Source organism: Hyperolius riggenbachi, chromosome 5 (assembly GCF_040937935.1).
Source record: "Hyperolius riggenbachi isolate aHypRig1 chromosome 5, aHypRig1.pri, whole genome shotgun sequence".
Lineage (NCBI taxonomy): Eukaryota > Metazoa > Chordata > Amphibia > Anura > Hyperoliidae > Hyperolius > Hyperolius riggenbachi.
The window spans coordinates 321640633-321658479 of record NC_090650.1 but is presented as its reverse complement, the minus strand read 5'-3'; the positions used below and the strand labels follow the sequence as shown (position 1 = coordinate 321658479).

General features: G+C 43.0%; 2 protein-coding genes across 3 annotated transcripts in view; one reads left to right on the top strand and one right to left on the bottom strand.

The window, feature by feature from the left end:
- The window catches only part of LOC137518870 (NPC intracellular cholesterol transporter 1-like), a 105939-nt gene extending 92195 nt beyond the window's left edge, over positions 1 to 13744 (top strand). Inside the window, exons 23-25 of the mRNA XM_068237260.1 lie at positions 123 to 236; positions 2692 to 2854; positions 12995 to 13744. Coding sequence (XP_068093361.1) covers positions 123 to 236; positions 2692 to 2854; positions 12995 to 13077 — 360 coding nt within the window. The 3' untranslated portion in view covers positions 13078 to 13744. The remainder of the gene's footprint in view (positions 1 to 122; positions 237 to 2691; positions 2855 to 12994) is intronic.
- Positions 13475 to 17847, bottom strand: part of LOC137518871 (regulator of MON1-CCZ1 complex-like) — a 68472-nt gene continuing 64099 nt past the window's right edge. For both annotated transcript variants that reach the window (XM_068237261.1, XM_068237263.1), the window contains one exon: positions 13475 to 13628. In XM_068237261.1, coding sequence (XP_068093362.1) covers positions 13549 to 13628 — 80 coding nt within the window. In that variant the 3' untranslated portion in view covers positions 13475 to 13548. The remainder of the gene's footprint in view (positions 13629 to 17847) is intronic.

Here is a 17847-nt window from a genome sequence, read left to right as displayed (position 1 = left end):
GCATTCATGATGTTGCTGCTTTGTATTCTGTATGTGCACAGTTATCATACAGGTTATATATGTTGTGGTTTCCACCACTGGTGTATCAGAAGCCAACTAACATAGTGTTTTGTTACTTTCAGTGCTGTGGTATTTCTGTGGAGTTCTGCAGTCATGTGACCAGGGCCTTTTCAATCAGCACAAAGGGTAGCCGAGTGCAGCGTGCGGAGGATGCCTTGGCACATATGGGGAGCTCGGTAAGTGTGCTACGTTATTCACAGATGTTATACTGTGGTGATGGGCTGTCTAACACTTGTACAGTGACACCTCATAGCATTCAATAACTCAGGCAAACATTATGCCAGCAGATCTATATTAAACAATTTCACCACTTTATGCAGCCTGACAGCATCTGCTTTTTAAGCGGACCTTAAAGGATACCAGAGCCCAAACATAAGAAGATGCCCTCTGTGCATGTGTGTGATGTCACAATGATATCACACGCATGCACAGAGCGATTTCGGGCGCAGGTTGCGTGCTGTAGTACACGTGCAACCCGGCCATCGCAGACGCACTGGATCCCGACCAAGCTGACAAGAAGACGGGGTCACAGAGCAATTAAAGGTACCCAAGGGGGCAAAAAGGGGTATGGGGGGGGGCTGGGAGCAGTGGGCATCAGGACAGCTCACCATACATGCCTGCTCCCCCCCGTTTTTCATCTTCTTTTGGGCTCTGGTATCCTTTAAAGAGTCTGAAGCCTACAAAACACCTCTTTTTACTGGGCAGTCCTCTTCAGCAATAAGACTATAGCTGAAACGCTGTATTCCCACGGCAGAGCGATCAGTTTATACCTCCAAAATCATGGGGCAAAATTCCACAACTTTCTAGGTTGTGGATTTTGCTGCCTGGGGGAGGCAGAGCTTTGCGCTGTAGCTCTGCCTCTGCTCGCGTCAATCTCCGCAGATCCCCGCCTCCTCCCGCCTCTCTCAGTGAAAGAAACAGAGTGGCGGGAGGAGGCAGAGATCGGCGGAGATTGACGCTAGCAGAGGCGGAGCTACTGCACAAAGCTCTGCCTCTCTGGAAGGAGCCCCGAATTTTGCCCCAGGGATTTCGGGGGTGTTAATTGATCATTCTGCCGTGGGAATGCGGCGTTTCAGCTTTGGTCTTATTGCTGAAGAGGACTGCCCAGTAAAAAGAAGTGGGTTTTTTTAGGCTTCAGACTCGTCAGGCTTTCTCAACTTTTTTTGGGCCGAGGAACCCTTAAATTTTTTTTCAAATCTCCGGTAACCCCTGCATGAAAATGATGCAGAGAAACCGCCATTTTTCGCCAACTCACATAACAAATGCATTTATCACCCCTGGTATACAATGTAGCAATCACACCACATATAAATTGCACCAATCTACTACCAAAGCAAATGCAGTAATCATCTTGCATAATAAATGTATTTATCACCCCTGTATACAATGTAGCAATCACTCCACAGGGACCCCAAGTAAAAGGTAACCATATATAGATGTTCTCAATATAGGTAGGCAGGAATAGGGACCCCCAATATAGGTAACCAGACACAGATGTTCTCAGCATAGGTAGGCAGGAATTTGAATCCCCAATATGGGTAACCAGGCACAGATGTTCTCAGTATCAGCGTGTGGGGAAAGTGACAACCAGCCCCCGGAGTGAAGCCTCAAGTTTCCCTAGATGTCAAGTGCACGGGGGACTCGGCTATCAGCCACCCTACACGCTGATATGCTGGCTACAGTGCATGCTGACAGGCTCAAACATACTCACCCAGTGACTGCCTCGATGTGTCTCCTCCTCGCCGTCTCCTATTTGCCCGCCATCTCCTCCTCTACGTACGTCGACCAGTGACGCTGCTCTCTTCCGCATAACCGAAGGGCACGAAAACTGCCCTATAAGAGAGCGTCGTGATGCGCCACGGATTGAATAAATACGCCGGTCGCATCTACCGGTCGCATCAGTGGGACTATTTTATCCCACGGAAGGAGAAAGCGGGACCAATCTGTCCCGCAGAAGAAGCAAAACGACGCGGAACCCGTGAGGGGTTCTCATGGAACCCTGGTTGAAAATGGCTGCTTTAAGTCACAATATTTGTTGTTATTGAAGGCCTTTTTTTAAGCCTGTTTAGTCTTTTACCTACATAGAGCCAATCAAAGACTGTTGAGGGGAGGTTATATTTTCAGCACTATACAACAAGATCCATCAGCCCAACATTATGAGTGCCAGAGACAATAACTCGAAATAAACACACCTAATCATCTGGGTGAGGCTTAGAAGATTTAATTGTGACATTAGTTTGAGTGAAAACTGCCTATTTGTAGCAGAGTGTCTTTAAAGCGGACTCAAATTCTTACACAGCACACAATGAAAAGTTTTAATTCCACATATAAATGCTGTAGAAATCCACTGCACTGAGCTGTGTGTTTTTGTTTAGCTACATCAGAGTGTAATTAGCCAGTAGCTGTTAATGAGAGCTCCATGGCAATGCCTGTAAAGGAAAAGACAGGCTTAACCCTTTCTGTGCTCATCCAGTTAAATCAGGTTTTATCTTGCTGTGCCTTCTCTTTTATAGCAGTGAAGAAGTTCTGAGTTTAGATCCTCTTTAATTATAATGAAAACGTAACATTTAATATGAGATTAATTTGAAGCAGGATCTTTTAATATAAAATTTGTTTTGGTTTTTGTCCCAGGTCTTCAGTGGAATCACCCTGACAAAGTTTGTGGGAATTGGCGTTTTAGGCTTTTCCAAGTCACAGATCTTTGAGGTTTTCTACTTCCGGATGTACTTGGCGGTGGTGGTTCTTGGAGCCACACATGGCCTCATCTTCCTGCCAGTCCTTCTGAGCTACATAGGTGAGTGTGGGAGGCGTGATGATGATGATGATGATGATAGTACATGCTGCTAAGGCAGAGGGATGAGCAGCACTGCCAGGAAAGAAGACTTTTTCATAATATTCTCCATTTGGACAGTGATCTTGGAGAATAGACGAGACATGTCCTTCCCACTGCAGTTTCAGGCAGACTTCTCTTATAGACATTGTTTCTCATGAAGCAGAATGACAGCTCACTCCAATTCATGCTGCAGTCATCATGAGGTCATACATAACAACAGAGATTAATGACTGCTTGTGTCTTCTGTCCTTGGGCCATCTTCTGTCAGAATAAATGAAGAAATTTGGCTTACACAGACATGTGCTGTCATTTGTGCCTTGAAAATTCAAGCCAATTCCATGCCAGGAGGCTATTCTGTTTACACTGCAAACTGATGAACATAGCTAAAGCAGGACTTTTTTTCTTTATTCCCTTTGTTGTAGTATACGCAGTACACTAATAGCTCTGCTTGGTCAGGCAGCAACTTCCACCACAAGAAGTGTGCAAGAACTGTTTCTGGTGCACTGCGTCAATATCAGTAGATGGATCTACTGTTTTGTGCTGCCACCTTGAGAGCCGAGCTAAGGCTATACCAGTATCTACATATTGGGGGGGGGGGGGGGGGGGGGGCAGCAGGCATAGCTGGCAATAGGTAGTTTTCATGCTGAAATCAATTGGAAATGAGTGTGCAGTGTGTGGGCAGGTAATGGAACCCTCTCTGATCAGATAGGGATTTACCAGATGGTCAGTCTCGTGGCCATCAAGTGATAAATGGCAACCTTAAAAAGGTTTAAAGCTATACACATACACAAAATTTTTATTGTTTGTGATTGCTTTAGGTGATAATCTATCTTTTCCTAGTGTCAGTGACCTTTCCTTCAGCGAATAAGTTGGATAATACTATCTGCAGTTGTGATTTGAACTGCAGGGGAACATATCTATCCTCTTCCCTCGATAGGACACAATGGGCTGCTCATATGTACAGTTAATGCAGATGAATGATCACTGAGAGAGAATAAAAAATTGTATTGGGTGAGATTTTATTGAATTTTATTAATAACCATAAAGTAAAAAAATGCCCATTTACTTACCTGGGGCTTCCTCCAGCCCCCTTAAAGGGACACTTAAGTCAAACAAAAAAAAGAGTTTTACTCACCTAGGGCTTCCAATAGCCCCCTGCAGCTGTCCGGTGCCCTCGCTGTCTCCCTCCGATCCTCCTGGCCCCACCGGCAGCCACTTCCTGTTTCGGTGACAGGAGCTGACAGGCTGGGGACGCGAGTGATTCTTCGCGTTCCCAGACACATTAGCACCCTCTATGCTGCTATATGGTATATGATATATGCTATAGCAGCATAGATGGCGCTATTGTGGCCAGGAACGCGAAGAATCACTCACGTCCCCAGCCTGTCAGCTCCTGTCACCGAAACAGGAAGTGGCTGCCAGCGGGGCCAGGAGGATCGGAGGGAGACGGCGAGGGCACCGGACAGCTGCAGGGGGCTATTGGAAGCCCCAGGTAAGTAAAACTCATTTTGTTTGTTTGACTTAAGTGTCCCTTTAAGTCTTCCTGGTTCCTCGTCGTCATCCTGTACTCCCCCTTCCTCCGGTGTCCCCGTCCAATGCAGGATGTGAGACCCCGTGCCACACGCCTCCTCCAATGTGCTCCCGTAGCTGGAGTACATTGTAGTTTGTGCAGTAAGCAAAAATTGCTACTGCACATGTGCAGAATGCTCTTGGACGCAGGAGCGCGATGGTGGACGTGCTCGTAGTGGCTGGCCCACTCGTCAGTCAGACAGATTATGGAGGGCGACAGAAGAGCAACAGCTGAGCACGGAGTCACGACAAGGGAAAAGGAGGACTTCAAGAAGCTCCAGGTAAGTAAATGAGCAATTTTTTTTAACACTTTAGGTACAATTTAAGGATGTCTCTGTGGACCACTTGTTGCTGAGACTACAGTAAATTAAATTCCTCTCTGCCAAGTTTTGGCATAAGGATGTAAATGTTGGTCTGCAATGCCGATGACCATAGGATGCATACTAGTATGCACCTTCACCCCAGGCAACATTTGTGGGACTAACCAGAGTTTCTTACCCTGGTGTCTAATCCCTCCTCCTTTAGCAGAGATTGGCAGCAGGAAGTGACGCTGCTAAGTATCTCTAACGTTTCCTGCTGCGATGGGCTCTCTCCTGTGGCCTGTAATGCAGCTGGCGTCCTGTAGTTGTATGTGCCAGGTCCTGGCTTGATGATATCATCAAGCTGGGACCCAGCACACTGCAGGGCAGGAGTGGGCAAACTTTTTTCCACTTTGGGCTGCATTACTCTCCTTCCTCCCTGCAGAGTTGCCTGTGGTGCGTAATGATAGGTTTAACTCACCCAATTGCAGCTTCCAACGCCAATCTCTATGGCCACAGCGGCGTCATGTGACACACTGGTACATACTGACAGCAGGTCACATGACGCCGTTGTGGACATGGAGATCGGCTGAAAGCTGCGATTGGATGATTTAAATTATGCACCGCTTACAACTCTGGAGGAGAGGAATTCGGTTCTTTGTTGGCGGGCTGGACCCGAAACACAGGTAAATATGGCCTCTGGACTGTAGTTTGCCCAGCCATGCTTTAAGGGATGCTATAGGTAAGACATTTTAATTGGGGGACAAAATAGCAGCATAATACAGGGAATGCAACAAAAGTATTACAATGAAAATACCTCTTAGGCCCCACCCCTTGCATAATGGCTACAAATTACACTAAAAACTGTTTATTCCCTCTTATATCAGGAGTGTTGAGAGAAAAATAAATACCTTTTATTTCAAAATGTAAATCTAGTCAAGTAGCAACATAATTTCAGTTTTATGATAAATGAGATAATTAGCCAAGTATAATTTGTGCTTTCTTTATTTACAGTTGCACTTTTTATTTTTAAAACCATAATGGGTATAACTTTTTTTATTTTTTTTAAACAGACGTAGGAAATAGATCAATTACTGGGGTAAAATAAGAACCCAAAGAAAGTTCAGAAAAAATAATGTATATATCACTTAGGTGTCATAAGCAGTGATTAAATGGGGACATACAGTGATGTGAAAAACTATTTGCCCCCTTCCTGAGTTCTTATTCTTTTGCATGTTTGTCACACTTAAATGTTTCTGCTCATCAAAAACCGTTAACTATTAGTCAAAGATAACATAATTGAACACAAAATGCAGTTTTAAATGATGGTTTTTATTATTTAGTGAGAAAAAAAAACTCCAAACCTACATGGCCCTGTGTAAAAAAGAAATTGCCCCCTGAACCTAATAACTCTTTGGGCCACCCTTAGCAGCAATAACTGCAATCAAGCGTTTGCGACAACTTGCCAGGAAGTGGCCTGGAGGAATTTTGGCCCACTCATCTTTGCAGAATTGTTGTAATTCAGCTTTATTTGAGGGTTTTCTAGCATGAACCGCCTTTTTAAGGTCATGCCACAACATCTCAATAGGATTCAGGTCAGGACTTTGACTAGGCGACTCCAAAGTCTTCATTTTGTTTTTCTTCAGCCATTCAGAGGTGGATTTGCTGGTGTGTTTTGGGTCATTGTTCTGCTGCAGCACCCAAGATCGCTTCAGCTTGAGTTGACGAACAGATGGCCGGACATTCTCCTTCAGGATTTTTTGGTAGACAGTAGAATTCATGGTTCCATTTATCACAGCAAGCCTTCCAGGTCCTGAAGCAGCAAAACAACCCCAGACCATCACACTAGCACCACCATATTTTACTGTTGGTATGATGTTCTTTTGCTGAAATGCTGTGTTACTTCTACGCCAGATGGAACGGGACACGCACCTCCCAAAAAGTTCAACTTTTGTCTCGTCGGTCCACCAGGTATTTTCCCAAAAGTCTTGGCAATCATTGAGATGTTTTTTTTAGCAAAATTGAGACAAGCATTAATGTTCTTTTTGCTTAAAAGTGGTTTGCTCCTTGGATATCTGCCATGAAGGCCGTTTTTGCCCAGTCTCTTTCTTATGGTGGAGTCGTGATCACTGACCATAATTGAGGCAAGTGAGGCCTGCAGTTCTTTAGATGTTGTCCTGGGGTCTTTTGTGGCCTCTCGGATGAGTTTTCTCTGCGCTCTTGGGGTAATTTTGTTCGGCCGGCCACTCCTGGGAAGGTTCATCACTGTTCCATGTTTTTGCCATTTGTGGATAATGGCTCTCACTGTGGTTCGCTGGAGTCCCAAAGCTTTAGAAATGGCTTTATAACCTTTACCAGACTGATAGATCTCAATTACTTTTGTTCTCATTTGTTCCTGAATTTCTTAGGATCTTGGCATGATGTCTAGCTTTTGAGATGCTTTTGGTCTACTTCTCTGTGTCAGATAGCTCCTATTTAAGTGATTTCTTGATTGAAACAGGTGTGGCAGTAATCAGACCTGGGGGTGACTACAGAAATTGAACTCAGGTGTGATAAACCACAGTTAAATTATTTTTTAACAAAGGGGGCAATAACTTTTTCACACAGGGCCATGTAGATTTGGAGTTTTTTTTCTCACTAAATAATAAAAACCATCATTTAAAACTGCATTTTGTGTTCAATTATGTTATCTTTAACTAATAGTTAATGTTTTTTGATGAGCAGAAACATTTAAGTGTGACAAACATGCAAAAGAATAAGAAATCAGGAAGGGGGCAAATAGTTTTTCACATCACTGTAGCTAAAATGTTGAAACTGCTCGAGGCATGAAGTGATTAAACTCAAACTGTTAAAGGCATGGTTCCTACTTAGTGCAGAAACCTTAAAGCGGAATATAACCCTGCATTTCAACTTTGCTCTAAAACATTATTTACAGCATATTATATGCAACTAGCATTTTTTTTTTACTAGACCAGCATTGGAAGGGTTTAACACAGAGGTTTAAAGTCGTGGAGAGATATGCAGGAGTTCATATAGATACATTCTATTTAGTCAAATGTATCTATTGAGTAATGTTACACACTCGGCTGTCCTCCAACTCCTCAGTCAGAGAGAGTGAGTCACATTCAACACTTAGATACTTTTATGTAAACAAAATGTATCTTATTTCAGCTTCGGATGCGTCTGCAGAAATCTCCAGGAACTTTAAAGCCCTGTGTAACCCTTCCAATGCTGGTCTAGTAAAAAAAAAATGCTGGTTGCATATAATATACTGTAAATAATGTTTTAGAGCAAAGTTGAAATGCAGGGTTATATTCCGCTTTAAAGAACAGATACGTTTTCTGAACGTCACTAAAAGCAGGAAGTGGATCTTATTGTTAGAAATAGGATCCGTTTCCATAACTGCACACAAAATGCCAGGTGCACGTAAAGCCTATGAGAACGGACAGGATCTGTTTTCACAAGGCTGAACCCTGTGTCCGCAGCGATCACTGCCGCACAAATATTCCCGTGTCCCCTGGTTGTGCACTTCTCTGCTTGGTCACAGTAAACTGATCAGTGCCTGACATAAGCACGGGGATACCCACTGGATTGCAAAAGACTAACTAACTGGATGATTCTCATTGGTTCATGGTGGACCAGTGGAAATTCTCCCTGTTGGGAGGGAGAGTTGGTCTTTCTAATCCTATGGGGAGTCCCATTCTTCAGCCGGCCTCCGGTCCGTGAGCTTTCTGGACCAAGCTGAATCAGCAGCTGCCAAACCAAGGGACACATGAGTATATCGGCAATTGAACCCAGGCAATCAATGTGGGCAGATGACAGAGCAGATGCAAAACTGACAGTGCAGATATGCAACAGAGCACAGCACATCTGAGTGCATGTACTTACTGTGCTGTTTTGCATCCACTCTAATGGGAACTGAACCGTATTTAACAGACATCTCAGCTAACTTCTTAGAATAGATACTACTTGTGCAGTGTTTTATTGGTGGCCACTCTGGGGATATAATCTTCAGCCATGGCTGCCAATTGATAACCAGCAATGTTTGAACTCTGTCTTGCATGTTTATGTCATGTGTACATGAGAGCGAAGCCAAGATCAAGATAATAGCCAGCCCAAGTTTCTATCCAGATTCTAGATATTCTGCTCATTCTCTAAAGCAGTATATATATATTTTTTTCAGAATAAACTGTTTCTTTAATTAGAAACTTGCAGTGGGATTTAGTCTTTAGTCTAGATCAGCAACATAAAGGGGAACTGAAGTAAGAGGTATACGGAGGCTGCCATATTTATTTCCTTTTAATCAATACCAGTTGCCTGGCAGCCCTGCTGGTCTATTTCTCTGCAGTAGTATCTGAATAATACCAGAAACAAGCATGCAGCTAGTCTTGTCAGATCTGACTTTGAAGTCAGAAATACCTGATCTGCTGCATGCTTGTTCAGGGGCTATGGCTAATAGTATTAGAGGCAGAGTGTCAGCAGGGCTGCCATGCAACTGGTATTGCTTAAAAGGAAAACATGGCAGCCTCCATATATCTACCTCTTCAGTTGTCCTATAAGAATAGGTTTCTAAAAATGCATCTGGATAAACCTTCATTTTGTTGGAAATGTGTAGTCACAGGATTACTCTCTCTAACTTCCCAAAGTCTGCACAGTATGTCACTTTCCCTTCCTGCCAGAGGAGTCAGTGGATGGGGAGGGCAGGCTTTTATAATCTGCAAGGAAGAGCCCCTCTGTCATAAGAAAAAAGGATGGTCATGCAATTACCACGGTTTCCATCAAAATTACATTTCTAAAATGGTTCCAAATACTTTAAAGTAACACTGCAGTGAGTGATAGGGAGACTGCCATATTTGTCCCTTGCAATAATGTCATTACTCAGTTCTCCTGCCCAGATCCAATAGTGTGTAAATCACACACCTGAAGCAAGCATGAATGTAGTCTGCATACTATTTCTGGGTGTATGGCTTAGGCCGCATTCACAGTGCAAGCTGCATTACATTCCCTATAAAACAGGAAAGCAAAGGAACGATAGTCACACCGCTTGTTATGTGAAGTTGCTTACGCTTCTCTGCATGATAAAGAGAGCCTCCATATACCTTTTACTTCAGGTTCCCTTTAACACATGCTATACGGTCACGCACTGAACATCACATAAACTTACTATAGCAGTGCAATTTTCTGTGTTAAAGGATATCCAAGGCAAGTAATTAACTACTCTTGACAAATTGTAAAATTTAAAATACATGTAAACACATACAAAAAAAAAAAAGTATTAGGGTTCTTCCAGAGTAGAATGAGCCATAAATTGCTATGTTGCTGTCACTTACAGTAGGTAGTGGAAATCTGACAGATTTTGACTAGTCCATCTCTTCATGGCGGATTCTCAGGATGGCCTTTAGTCTTTTTAAAGACATTCCCTGAAAAGCATTTATACAATGATGCTGGCCAGCCTCCCTGACCACTGCACACTTTTTTGCCAGTTGGATGGTGCAACGGCCATTCTCTAAGTGCTTCTGAAAGGAAATAAAACCCTGAGAATCCCCCATGAGTAGATGGGCTAGTCCAAAACCTGTCGGTTCTATCAGACTTTTACTACCTACTGCAAGTGAAAGAAAAATAATTTATGGCTCACTTACTCTGGAAGAGTTACTTCTTATTTGTATGTTTTTATATGTACGATATGTAAATCTAGCTTTACTTACCTGAGGCTTCTTCCAGCTCTAGAAGTCATTTGTGTTTCTCGCCACAGCTCTGGTCTTCTGGGTCCCACTGGCACATACCCACTTCATCAGAAGTATACTGTGCAGTACACTCCCGCTCCAGAAGACACCAACCTATTGGCTGCCAGCTCCCATAGGATTCTCACTACTTCAAATATATACAGTAGAAGCTTGTTATAGTAAACCTCTGGATATAGTAAACTCAGTCCTCTGGTCCTAGCAAATTCTGATATAGTAAACGACTTTTTCTGGTCCCTTGGAGTTTACTATAAAGAGATTTTACTGTACTTCTGATCTACTGGGAGGGGAGGCATTAAAGTGGGATGGTAGCCCAGCATTGAACTTCATCCTGATCCGTAGCAGATACCCCCAGAACCCCCCCCCCCCCCCCCCATCCTTCCCACAAGATAACTTTCTTTTCTTGAATAGGGACATCTTTATGGCTAATATAATACCCCTTGCACAGTGTGATGCCATAGCCCTGACAGTTTGCGGTCTGTGAACCTTGTTGCATTGTGGGAAATAATTGCTGTTTCCAACTGTCAAGCAATCAATATCTCCGTATGTGCATAGAACTCTTGGTAATGAATGTTCCATATAGATTACCTGGCAGAACTAGAGATGTTGCCACCTGTGATAAATTTCAGAATTTTAGGGAGAAGACTCTGGGCAAACACTGGCTAAATCATTTATAAATTAATATTGTATGCAATTTGAACTGGTACACACTTTCAATTATAACTGGCCAACCATTGACCAATTTTACCACTTCTATGTAGTATGCGTGTTTACCTACACAATGTGCTTAGTATTCAATACCAGTTAACCCACTACATGGAGGTGGTCACTGGTTGGCCAAGTGTAATTGAGGGCTGGTGCACACCGAAGCGGTTCTGGAGTGTTTTTTTAAAATGTTTGCAGTGAGAAACTGCTTGGCTAATGAAAGTGAATGGGATGGTGCACACCAGAGCGGTTCGTTTTTCCCACGAATGCAAACTGAAGCATTTTTTAGATTTCTGAGGCGTTTTTGCCTCAATGTTAAAGTATAGGAAAGTGGAAAACCGCTCTGAAAAACACTAGATCAGAGCGGTTTTCCAGGTGTTTTTGTTACAGAAGCTGTTCAGTAACAGCCTTTCTGTAACAATATTTGTAATCTGCTACACAAACGCTCCAAAAAAACGCTAGGCATGTTGAGAAAACGTCTCTAAACATGCATAGAATCGCTCTGAAATCTGCTTCAAAAACATCTAGCATTTTGCAGATCTGCTCGAGGTTTTTGGTGTGCACTGGGCCTGAGAGTGTGTAGCTGGCTTAAGACTAACATTTTTGCCTGTGTAGGGGACTTTAGCGTGAAATACAATGTGCCTCCTACACTAGGAAGGGAAAAGTGTAATTGGACTAGGAATCACATGTGTAATAAATACATAACATTTGTTTTTGTCCTTCAGAAGTTCTCAGCAGCAAAACTTTGTTCAGACTATTATAAAACCCAACTATTGCTTGTAACTTGAAAATCTGGACTTTCCTGGAGCTTCCTCCAGCTCCCGTAGCCTGTGAGGTTCCCCGGCATCCTATTCCTCCCTTCTGTGGCCTTACTGGCGGCTCCAGTAATCCAGCAAATTCGGCTGAAGTCCTGTGTGTCAGCATACTGGTCGCCGTTTGGGTCCTGCACAAGCACAGTTCTCTAAAGATTGAACCGTGCATGTGCAGGATCCCTTAGGGCAACCGCACACACTGCTTCAGCTGACCTAGCTGGATTACCAGAGCTGCCAGCGGGACCATGGAAGGGAGGAAGAGGATGCTGAGAAACTCACAGGCTACAGGGGGCTGGAGAAAGCACCAGGTAAATCCAGATTTTCATTTTATGCCACTGCTCTGGGAAAGGTAATTAGAAGAATTAGCTTGACTGACAGAACCAAAGATAAGTTACACTAAGGAACAATAGTCCTGGGTGGAACTTATCTTTATTAGCATAGCAAAACCTCATACACACAAGGGCTGTTGCTTGGCAGTAGGTAGACTTCACTCCTTCAGGGACAGTTAAGGGCAGAGGCCATACAGATGCTTTGCTAGCCTATAGGCTTGCAGCACATTCTGTTGCTATGGAGTAGGCAGTGTGTAGATAGAAGGACGATGTCCTGGGCTGAGATGATCCACCAGGCAGATTGCTTGCTGACGGATGGAGGAGAGATCAAGGGTTGCTGTACACTCCACTTGGCAGAGGAGGCTTAAACCAGTGTACAAGGCTTAAGAGGTATTAAAGTTTTCACTAACGTTTCAGGGGTTGAAAGGTAGATATACTATAGGTAGGGTTTCCTAGTGTATTAGAAGCAAGGAAAATCTAAATTGCAATAAGCGAACTAACTTGGCATATTTTAATGCTTCATAGAATTCAGTTACCAGGGTTGTACAGGATGGCATTTTGTGACAAGTGAAAATATTATATATATTTTTTTTTAGGGTATGTATCATACGAACATCTCTTTAATTACAAATTTGTATTTCCCCAGGGCCACGAGTGAATAAAGCCAAAGTGCAGGCGGCCCAGGAGAGAAGAAGAGGTACTGAGCAGGAGCGGCTTCTCGTCCACTAGGGGGCCTGTGTGCACCATCCAGCCACTGCATGAGGGATTCAGCAGAGTGCCAGAGCTGCAGGCTACACTTAGCCCCTCACCCTGCCTCAGGAATGGACTCTTCCAGGATAACCAGTGTTACAGCATTGACTTTTACTATGCTCAAGGGGTTTTCCACATGTATATAGATGTTACATTTTATCAGAGGAATGTTTTATTAAATACACTCTAATTTATGGTGAACACCTTAGATGTGTTTTATAAATGCAAGACCAATGCAAGCTATCCAGCTCCTTTTATTTCAGATAGAATCATGTTTATCATAATGGCAAATCTTCTATTTTAATATCTAATTTGCTAACAGACTTTTTATATCATGGAATATGAGCAGCATGAAGAAAGGAAGGAGCCCAGCCTATTTTATTAGCAGAAGCTGCATGGACTTTATTCTCAGAATAATAAATACATTTGTACACTTTTTATAAAAGCAGACTAAGAGGCGGCGATCTTCAGCAGAGCTTGTTCCCCGAACCGCTGCCTGAAGAAGGTGACGTGCTCCTCACAGTGTTCTCCTGCAGACAAGACACAGTGTTAGAGCCGCTGCTGCCACACAATGACCACACCCAGCTTCCATTTGTAAGAGAAATAATGTACAGTTTTTTTCTAATTAAACTGTGTCCTCCTAAAAGACTGGTTGTATTAATTTGTTTCAAGATGAATAATGTACAGCTGCTGTATGATATCACATTTATTTCTACAATCAGTGCTCTATGCATATATAGCAATGCTTTGTTAAAGATTATAAAAATGATCTTTCCAGTCTGATTAGCTTCAAGCTGTGAATTGTCAGATCTGACATAGTTGGAACAGTACACAGCTATACAGGCTGCCTGCTTTCCATCTTCCTCCTCGAGTAGCTGCAAATACTCTTTTTTTTCCCCTGTACACAAGAATAGAGATAATCAATGAGGTGCTAATTATTCCAACACATTTTCAATGTTAAAGAGACACTGAAGCGAGTAAAAAAATCCTCGCTTCTTCTCTTATATTCAGCAGGGGCATGTGTGCCCCTGCTAAAACGCCACTATCCCGCAGCTGAACAGGGGACCCTTACCCCCCCTGCAAAATCTACGACCAACTTAGTCATAGATTTTGCTGCTCCTAGAGGCAGGGTTAACGGCTGCAGCCCTGCCTCACAGCGCGTCTATCAGCGGCACATCGCCGTCTCTCCCCCGCCCCTCTCAGTGAAGGAAGACTGGGAGAGGCGGAAATACGCGCTGACAGACGCGCGTGAGGCAGGGTTGCAGCGGTTAGCCCTGCCTCAATGCGGAAGAGATCCCCAGCGAGGACGGAGTGGATTTAGGGGAGTAAGAGACCACCGTTGTGCGGCGCGATAGTGGCGGTTTAGCAGGGGCACACATGCCCCTGCTGAAATATAAGAGAAGAAGCGAGTTTTATACTCGCTTCAGATTCTCTTTTAAGACCCGTACACATGTCCTACGGGAGGCAACGATGGGTCCATCGTTGCCTCCCACTGGGCGGTGTTTCCGCCGACAGTAGCGCGCATGTGTACGCGCTGTCGGCAGACTGATAAGCCTGATTCTGTAGGAACAGGCTTATCAGTCCGCCGACAGCACGTACACACTCGCTACTGTCGGCGGAAACACCGCCCAGTGGGAGGCAACAACGTACCCGTCGTTGCCTCCCGTAGGACGTGTGTACGGGCCTTAACAGACAACGTTTCCTAGGTGCAATTTAACCACTTCACCAGTGAGGGGTTTTACCCCCTGACCACCAGAGCAATTTTCACCTTTCAGCACTCCTTCCATTCATTCATCTATAACTTTATTATTACTTATCCCAATGAAATGAACTATATCTTGTTTTTTTTGCCACCAATTAGGCTTTCTTTAGGTGGGACATTATGCCAAGAATTATTTTATTCTAAATGTGTTTTAATGGGGAAATAGGAAAAATGTGGGAAAAAAATTATTATTTTTCAGTTTTCGGCCATTATAGTTTTTAAATAAAGCATGCCACTGTAATTAAAACCAATGAAATGTATTAACCCATTTGTCCCGGTTATAAAAACCATTTAAATTATGTCCCTATCACAATGTTTGGCGACAATATTTTATTTGGAAATAAAGGTGCATTTTTTTCAGTTTTGCATCCATCCCTAATTACAAGCCCGCAGTTTATAAAGTAACAGTGTTCTACCCTCTTGACAAATATTTAAAAAGTTCAGTCCCTAAGGTAACTATTTGTTTTTGTTTTTTTTACAAAAAAAATAAAAATTGGGGAGTGTGGGAGGTAATGAGTTAATTTATTGTGTAAATGTAATGTTTGTATATGTAAAATGCTTTTAGGGTGTAGTTTACTATTTGGCCACAAGATGGCCACAGTGTTTTTGTTTACATACGACAGGAAGCAGTAGGAGGCTGGGAGACTCACAATGATCTCGCTGTTTCTGAAAGAAGCAGCAGATCATTGCGGGGGCTAGATCAACGAACGGGAATGGATTTTCCCGTTCATTGATCTCCGGGCGAGCGGGCGGCGGCATGCACGAGCGGCAGGTGCGCGCGCACGAGCGGCGGACAGCGGCGGTAGCGCGGAAGGTACGGATTTCTCCGTCCCTGGTTTTTTAGGAGGAAAAAAAAGGGGCGGAGAAATTTGTACCGCTGGGGGTAAAGTGGTTAAATCTACCTACAAAAAGCTTCAAGCCAAATTTCATTTTAGGATACAACTAATCATTAAAGGCAAATAAGCTCGTGTGTGTAGCGGTACGGAGTGTACGCACCTTTAGAAGTTCCCTGCCAGCAAAGCTGGACATCTGAACTTTAGATAATATCTTGTATTTAATTGTATCAAGTGAGGAATGTAAATAAACACTTCTCTGACACTGCAGGCTCTGCTGAACAAAGTCAGACAGTTAACTTCAGTTAGAAGATGAATAAAAGCAGTTATAATTAAAATGCAAAGTCAACTCTCAGGGCAACTTATAATTTCTAAATGAATAATATTACTTATGCACAAAAGCAAATATGAAAAAGTAGGAAAACTTTTTTTTATTGAGTATTATGTCAGAATTTATACCGCTTTAGGCAGGTATTTTAACACAGGCTTGGGTTCATTTTCAGTTGGTACTTTTTCTTTTAGCTGAAGTCCCAGTTTTTCCCCTCTGTTAAAATTGAGGCGTAGTTCTGACCACTTCCTGCCATGGGCTGAAGGGTTGAAATGCGTGCAGTCCCACAGTGCGTATTATAGGAATACTTGGACTTTTATAAGCATCCTGCTTGCAATAAAGGTGCACTAATAGGATATTTATATCCAAGCATTTTGCTGGACAGTTACACTTTGATTTTGGGGTGTGCACCCCCGACTTGATTACCTTTCAGTAACCTGATTGCAATAATCGATCATGCAGATTTTACGTGTACATGTCCCTTGAATTTTTAGCATTACTGTACACTTGTGTTTCCTGGCCATATAACTACCAGTTTTCACATTGAAGCCACAAACCTGTGTGAAAAAAAAATTCTAATGGTGATGCAGAGCAATAACAGCCTATCAGTTTCTACCCTCTTTCCACCCTATTCATTTACAAAGGAGAAATGTAAAAAAGTGTGCCTGATCGCATTTTAAAGCAGAATTCCAGAATTTAATTTGAAGTGTTTGACTCGGACAGCTCTGGCTGTGTTTTTTATGTTCAGCATAAGCAAAGCTTCTACAAACCCTTGTGATATAAAGCTATTAGAGAAACCTGTACTGTATAGTCAAAAAGCAAAGTGTTGGGCTGCTACTTGCCTCCACTAGCCAGTCCACTTGTATACATTTTAAAAGGATGCAGAATATCGGTAAATTTACTACATTCATATAGTGTAATATTCAACTTTTTTTTTTACTATGACCTAACCTCTCTTCCCTCATCCAGAACCCTCTGCCAAGGGGTGCCTAACCCTTAACCTTCCTCCTGATGCTGCCTAACCCTTAGATGCCCTGCTGGTTGGCATCTAACTTCACCCACACCCCTGAACAACTATCCTTAACCCAGACATCTGCACCCACTATCATAGCAGCTGCCAGGGCCGCCAGCTATGCAGATCATAATCTCTACACTTCACACCTGTTAATTGTGACTACAATTCACACAGCAGGCACCCTTTTAAACAAGGCGCGACATGCACCCTTTTCAACTGCTCAGTCGCTTATGTGGAATAATCATGATGCCAGTAAGTAATGAGAATTCTTGTTGCTTTACTTGTTTCAGGTCAGACGACAGCCCTGAATATTTCATATGTAAAAACAAGATTATTAAAAGGCAGCTGTCTTACACATTCACTCTGCAACTGTCTGACTTTGTAAAACCATCAAAAAAAAAAAATCATCCTCAGGCTATTCTCTTCTTCCGGCTTGTGTAATTAGGTTACTGTAATTCCCAGTAGTCTCTTAAGACAAAATTCATTTATCTGAAGTACTTAGCCGATTTACTTAAATCTGAAAGGCCAAGCAGTGTTGTATGCATGGATACTGAACACATCGGGTACCAGTCTTTATAATATTGGAACTGATCAGGTGATTATGGCAGGCTGACCCTTCTCCCACACAGCACTTGTGCAATAAATTACCTGCTGGAGGTCCTACAGAACAAAAACAGGTTGGAATCTGCAATGATGATGTGTATCGCTAACTGGGGTTTGTTTTGTATTTTCAAAGTAGCTGAATATCTTCATGACTAGCCACTAAAACACAGCTATACCTTCACAAACTAATAGCACCAGCTTGGACCTC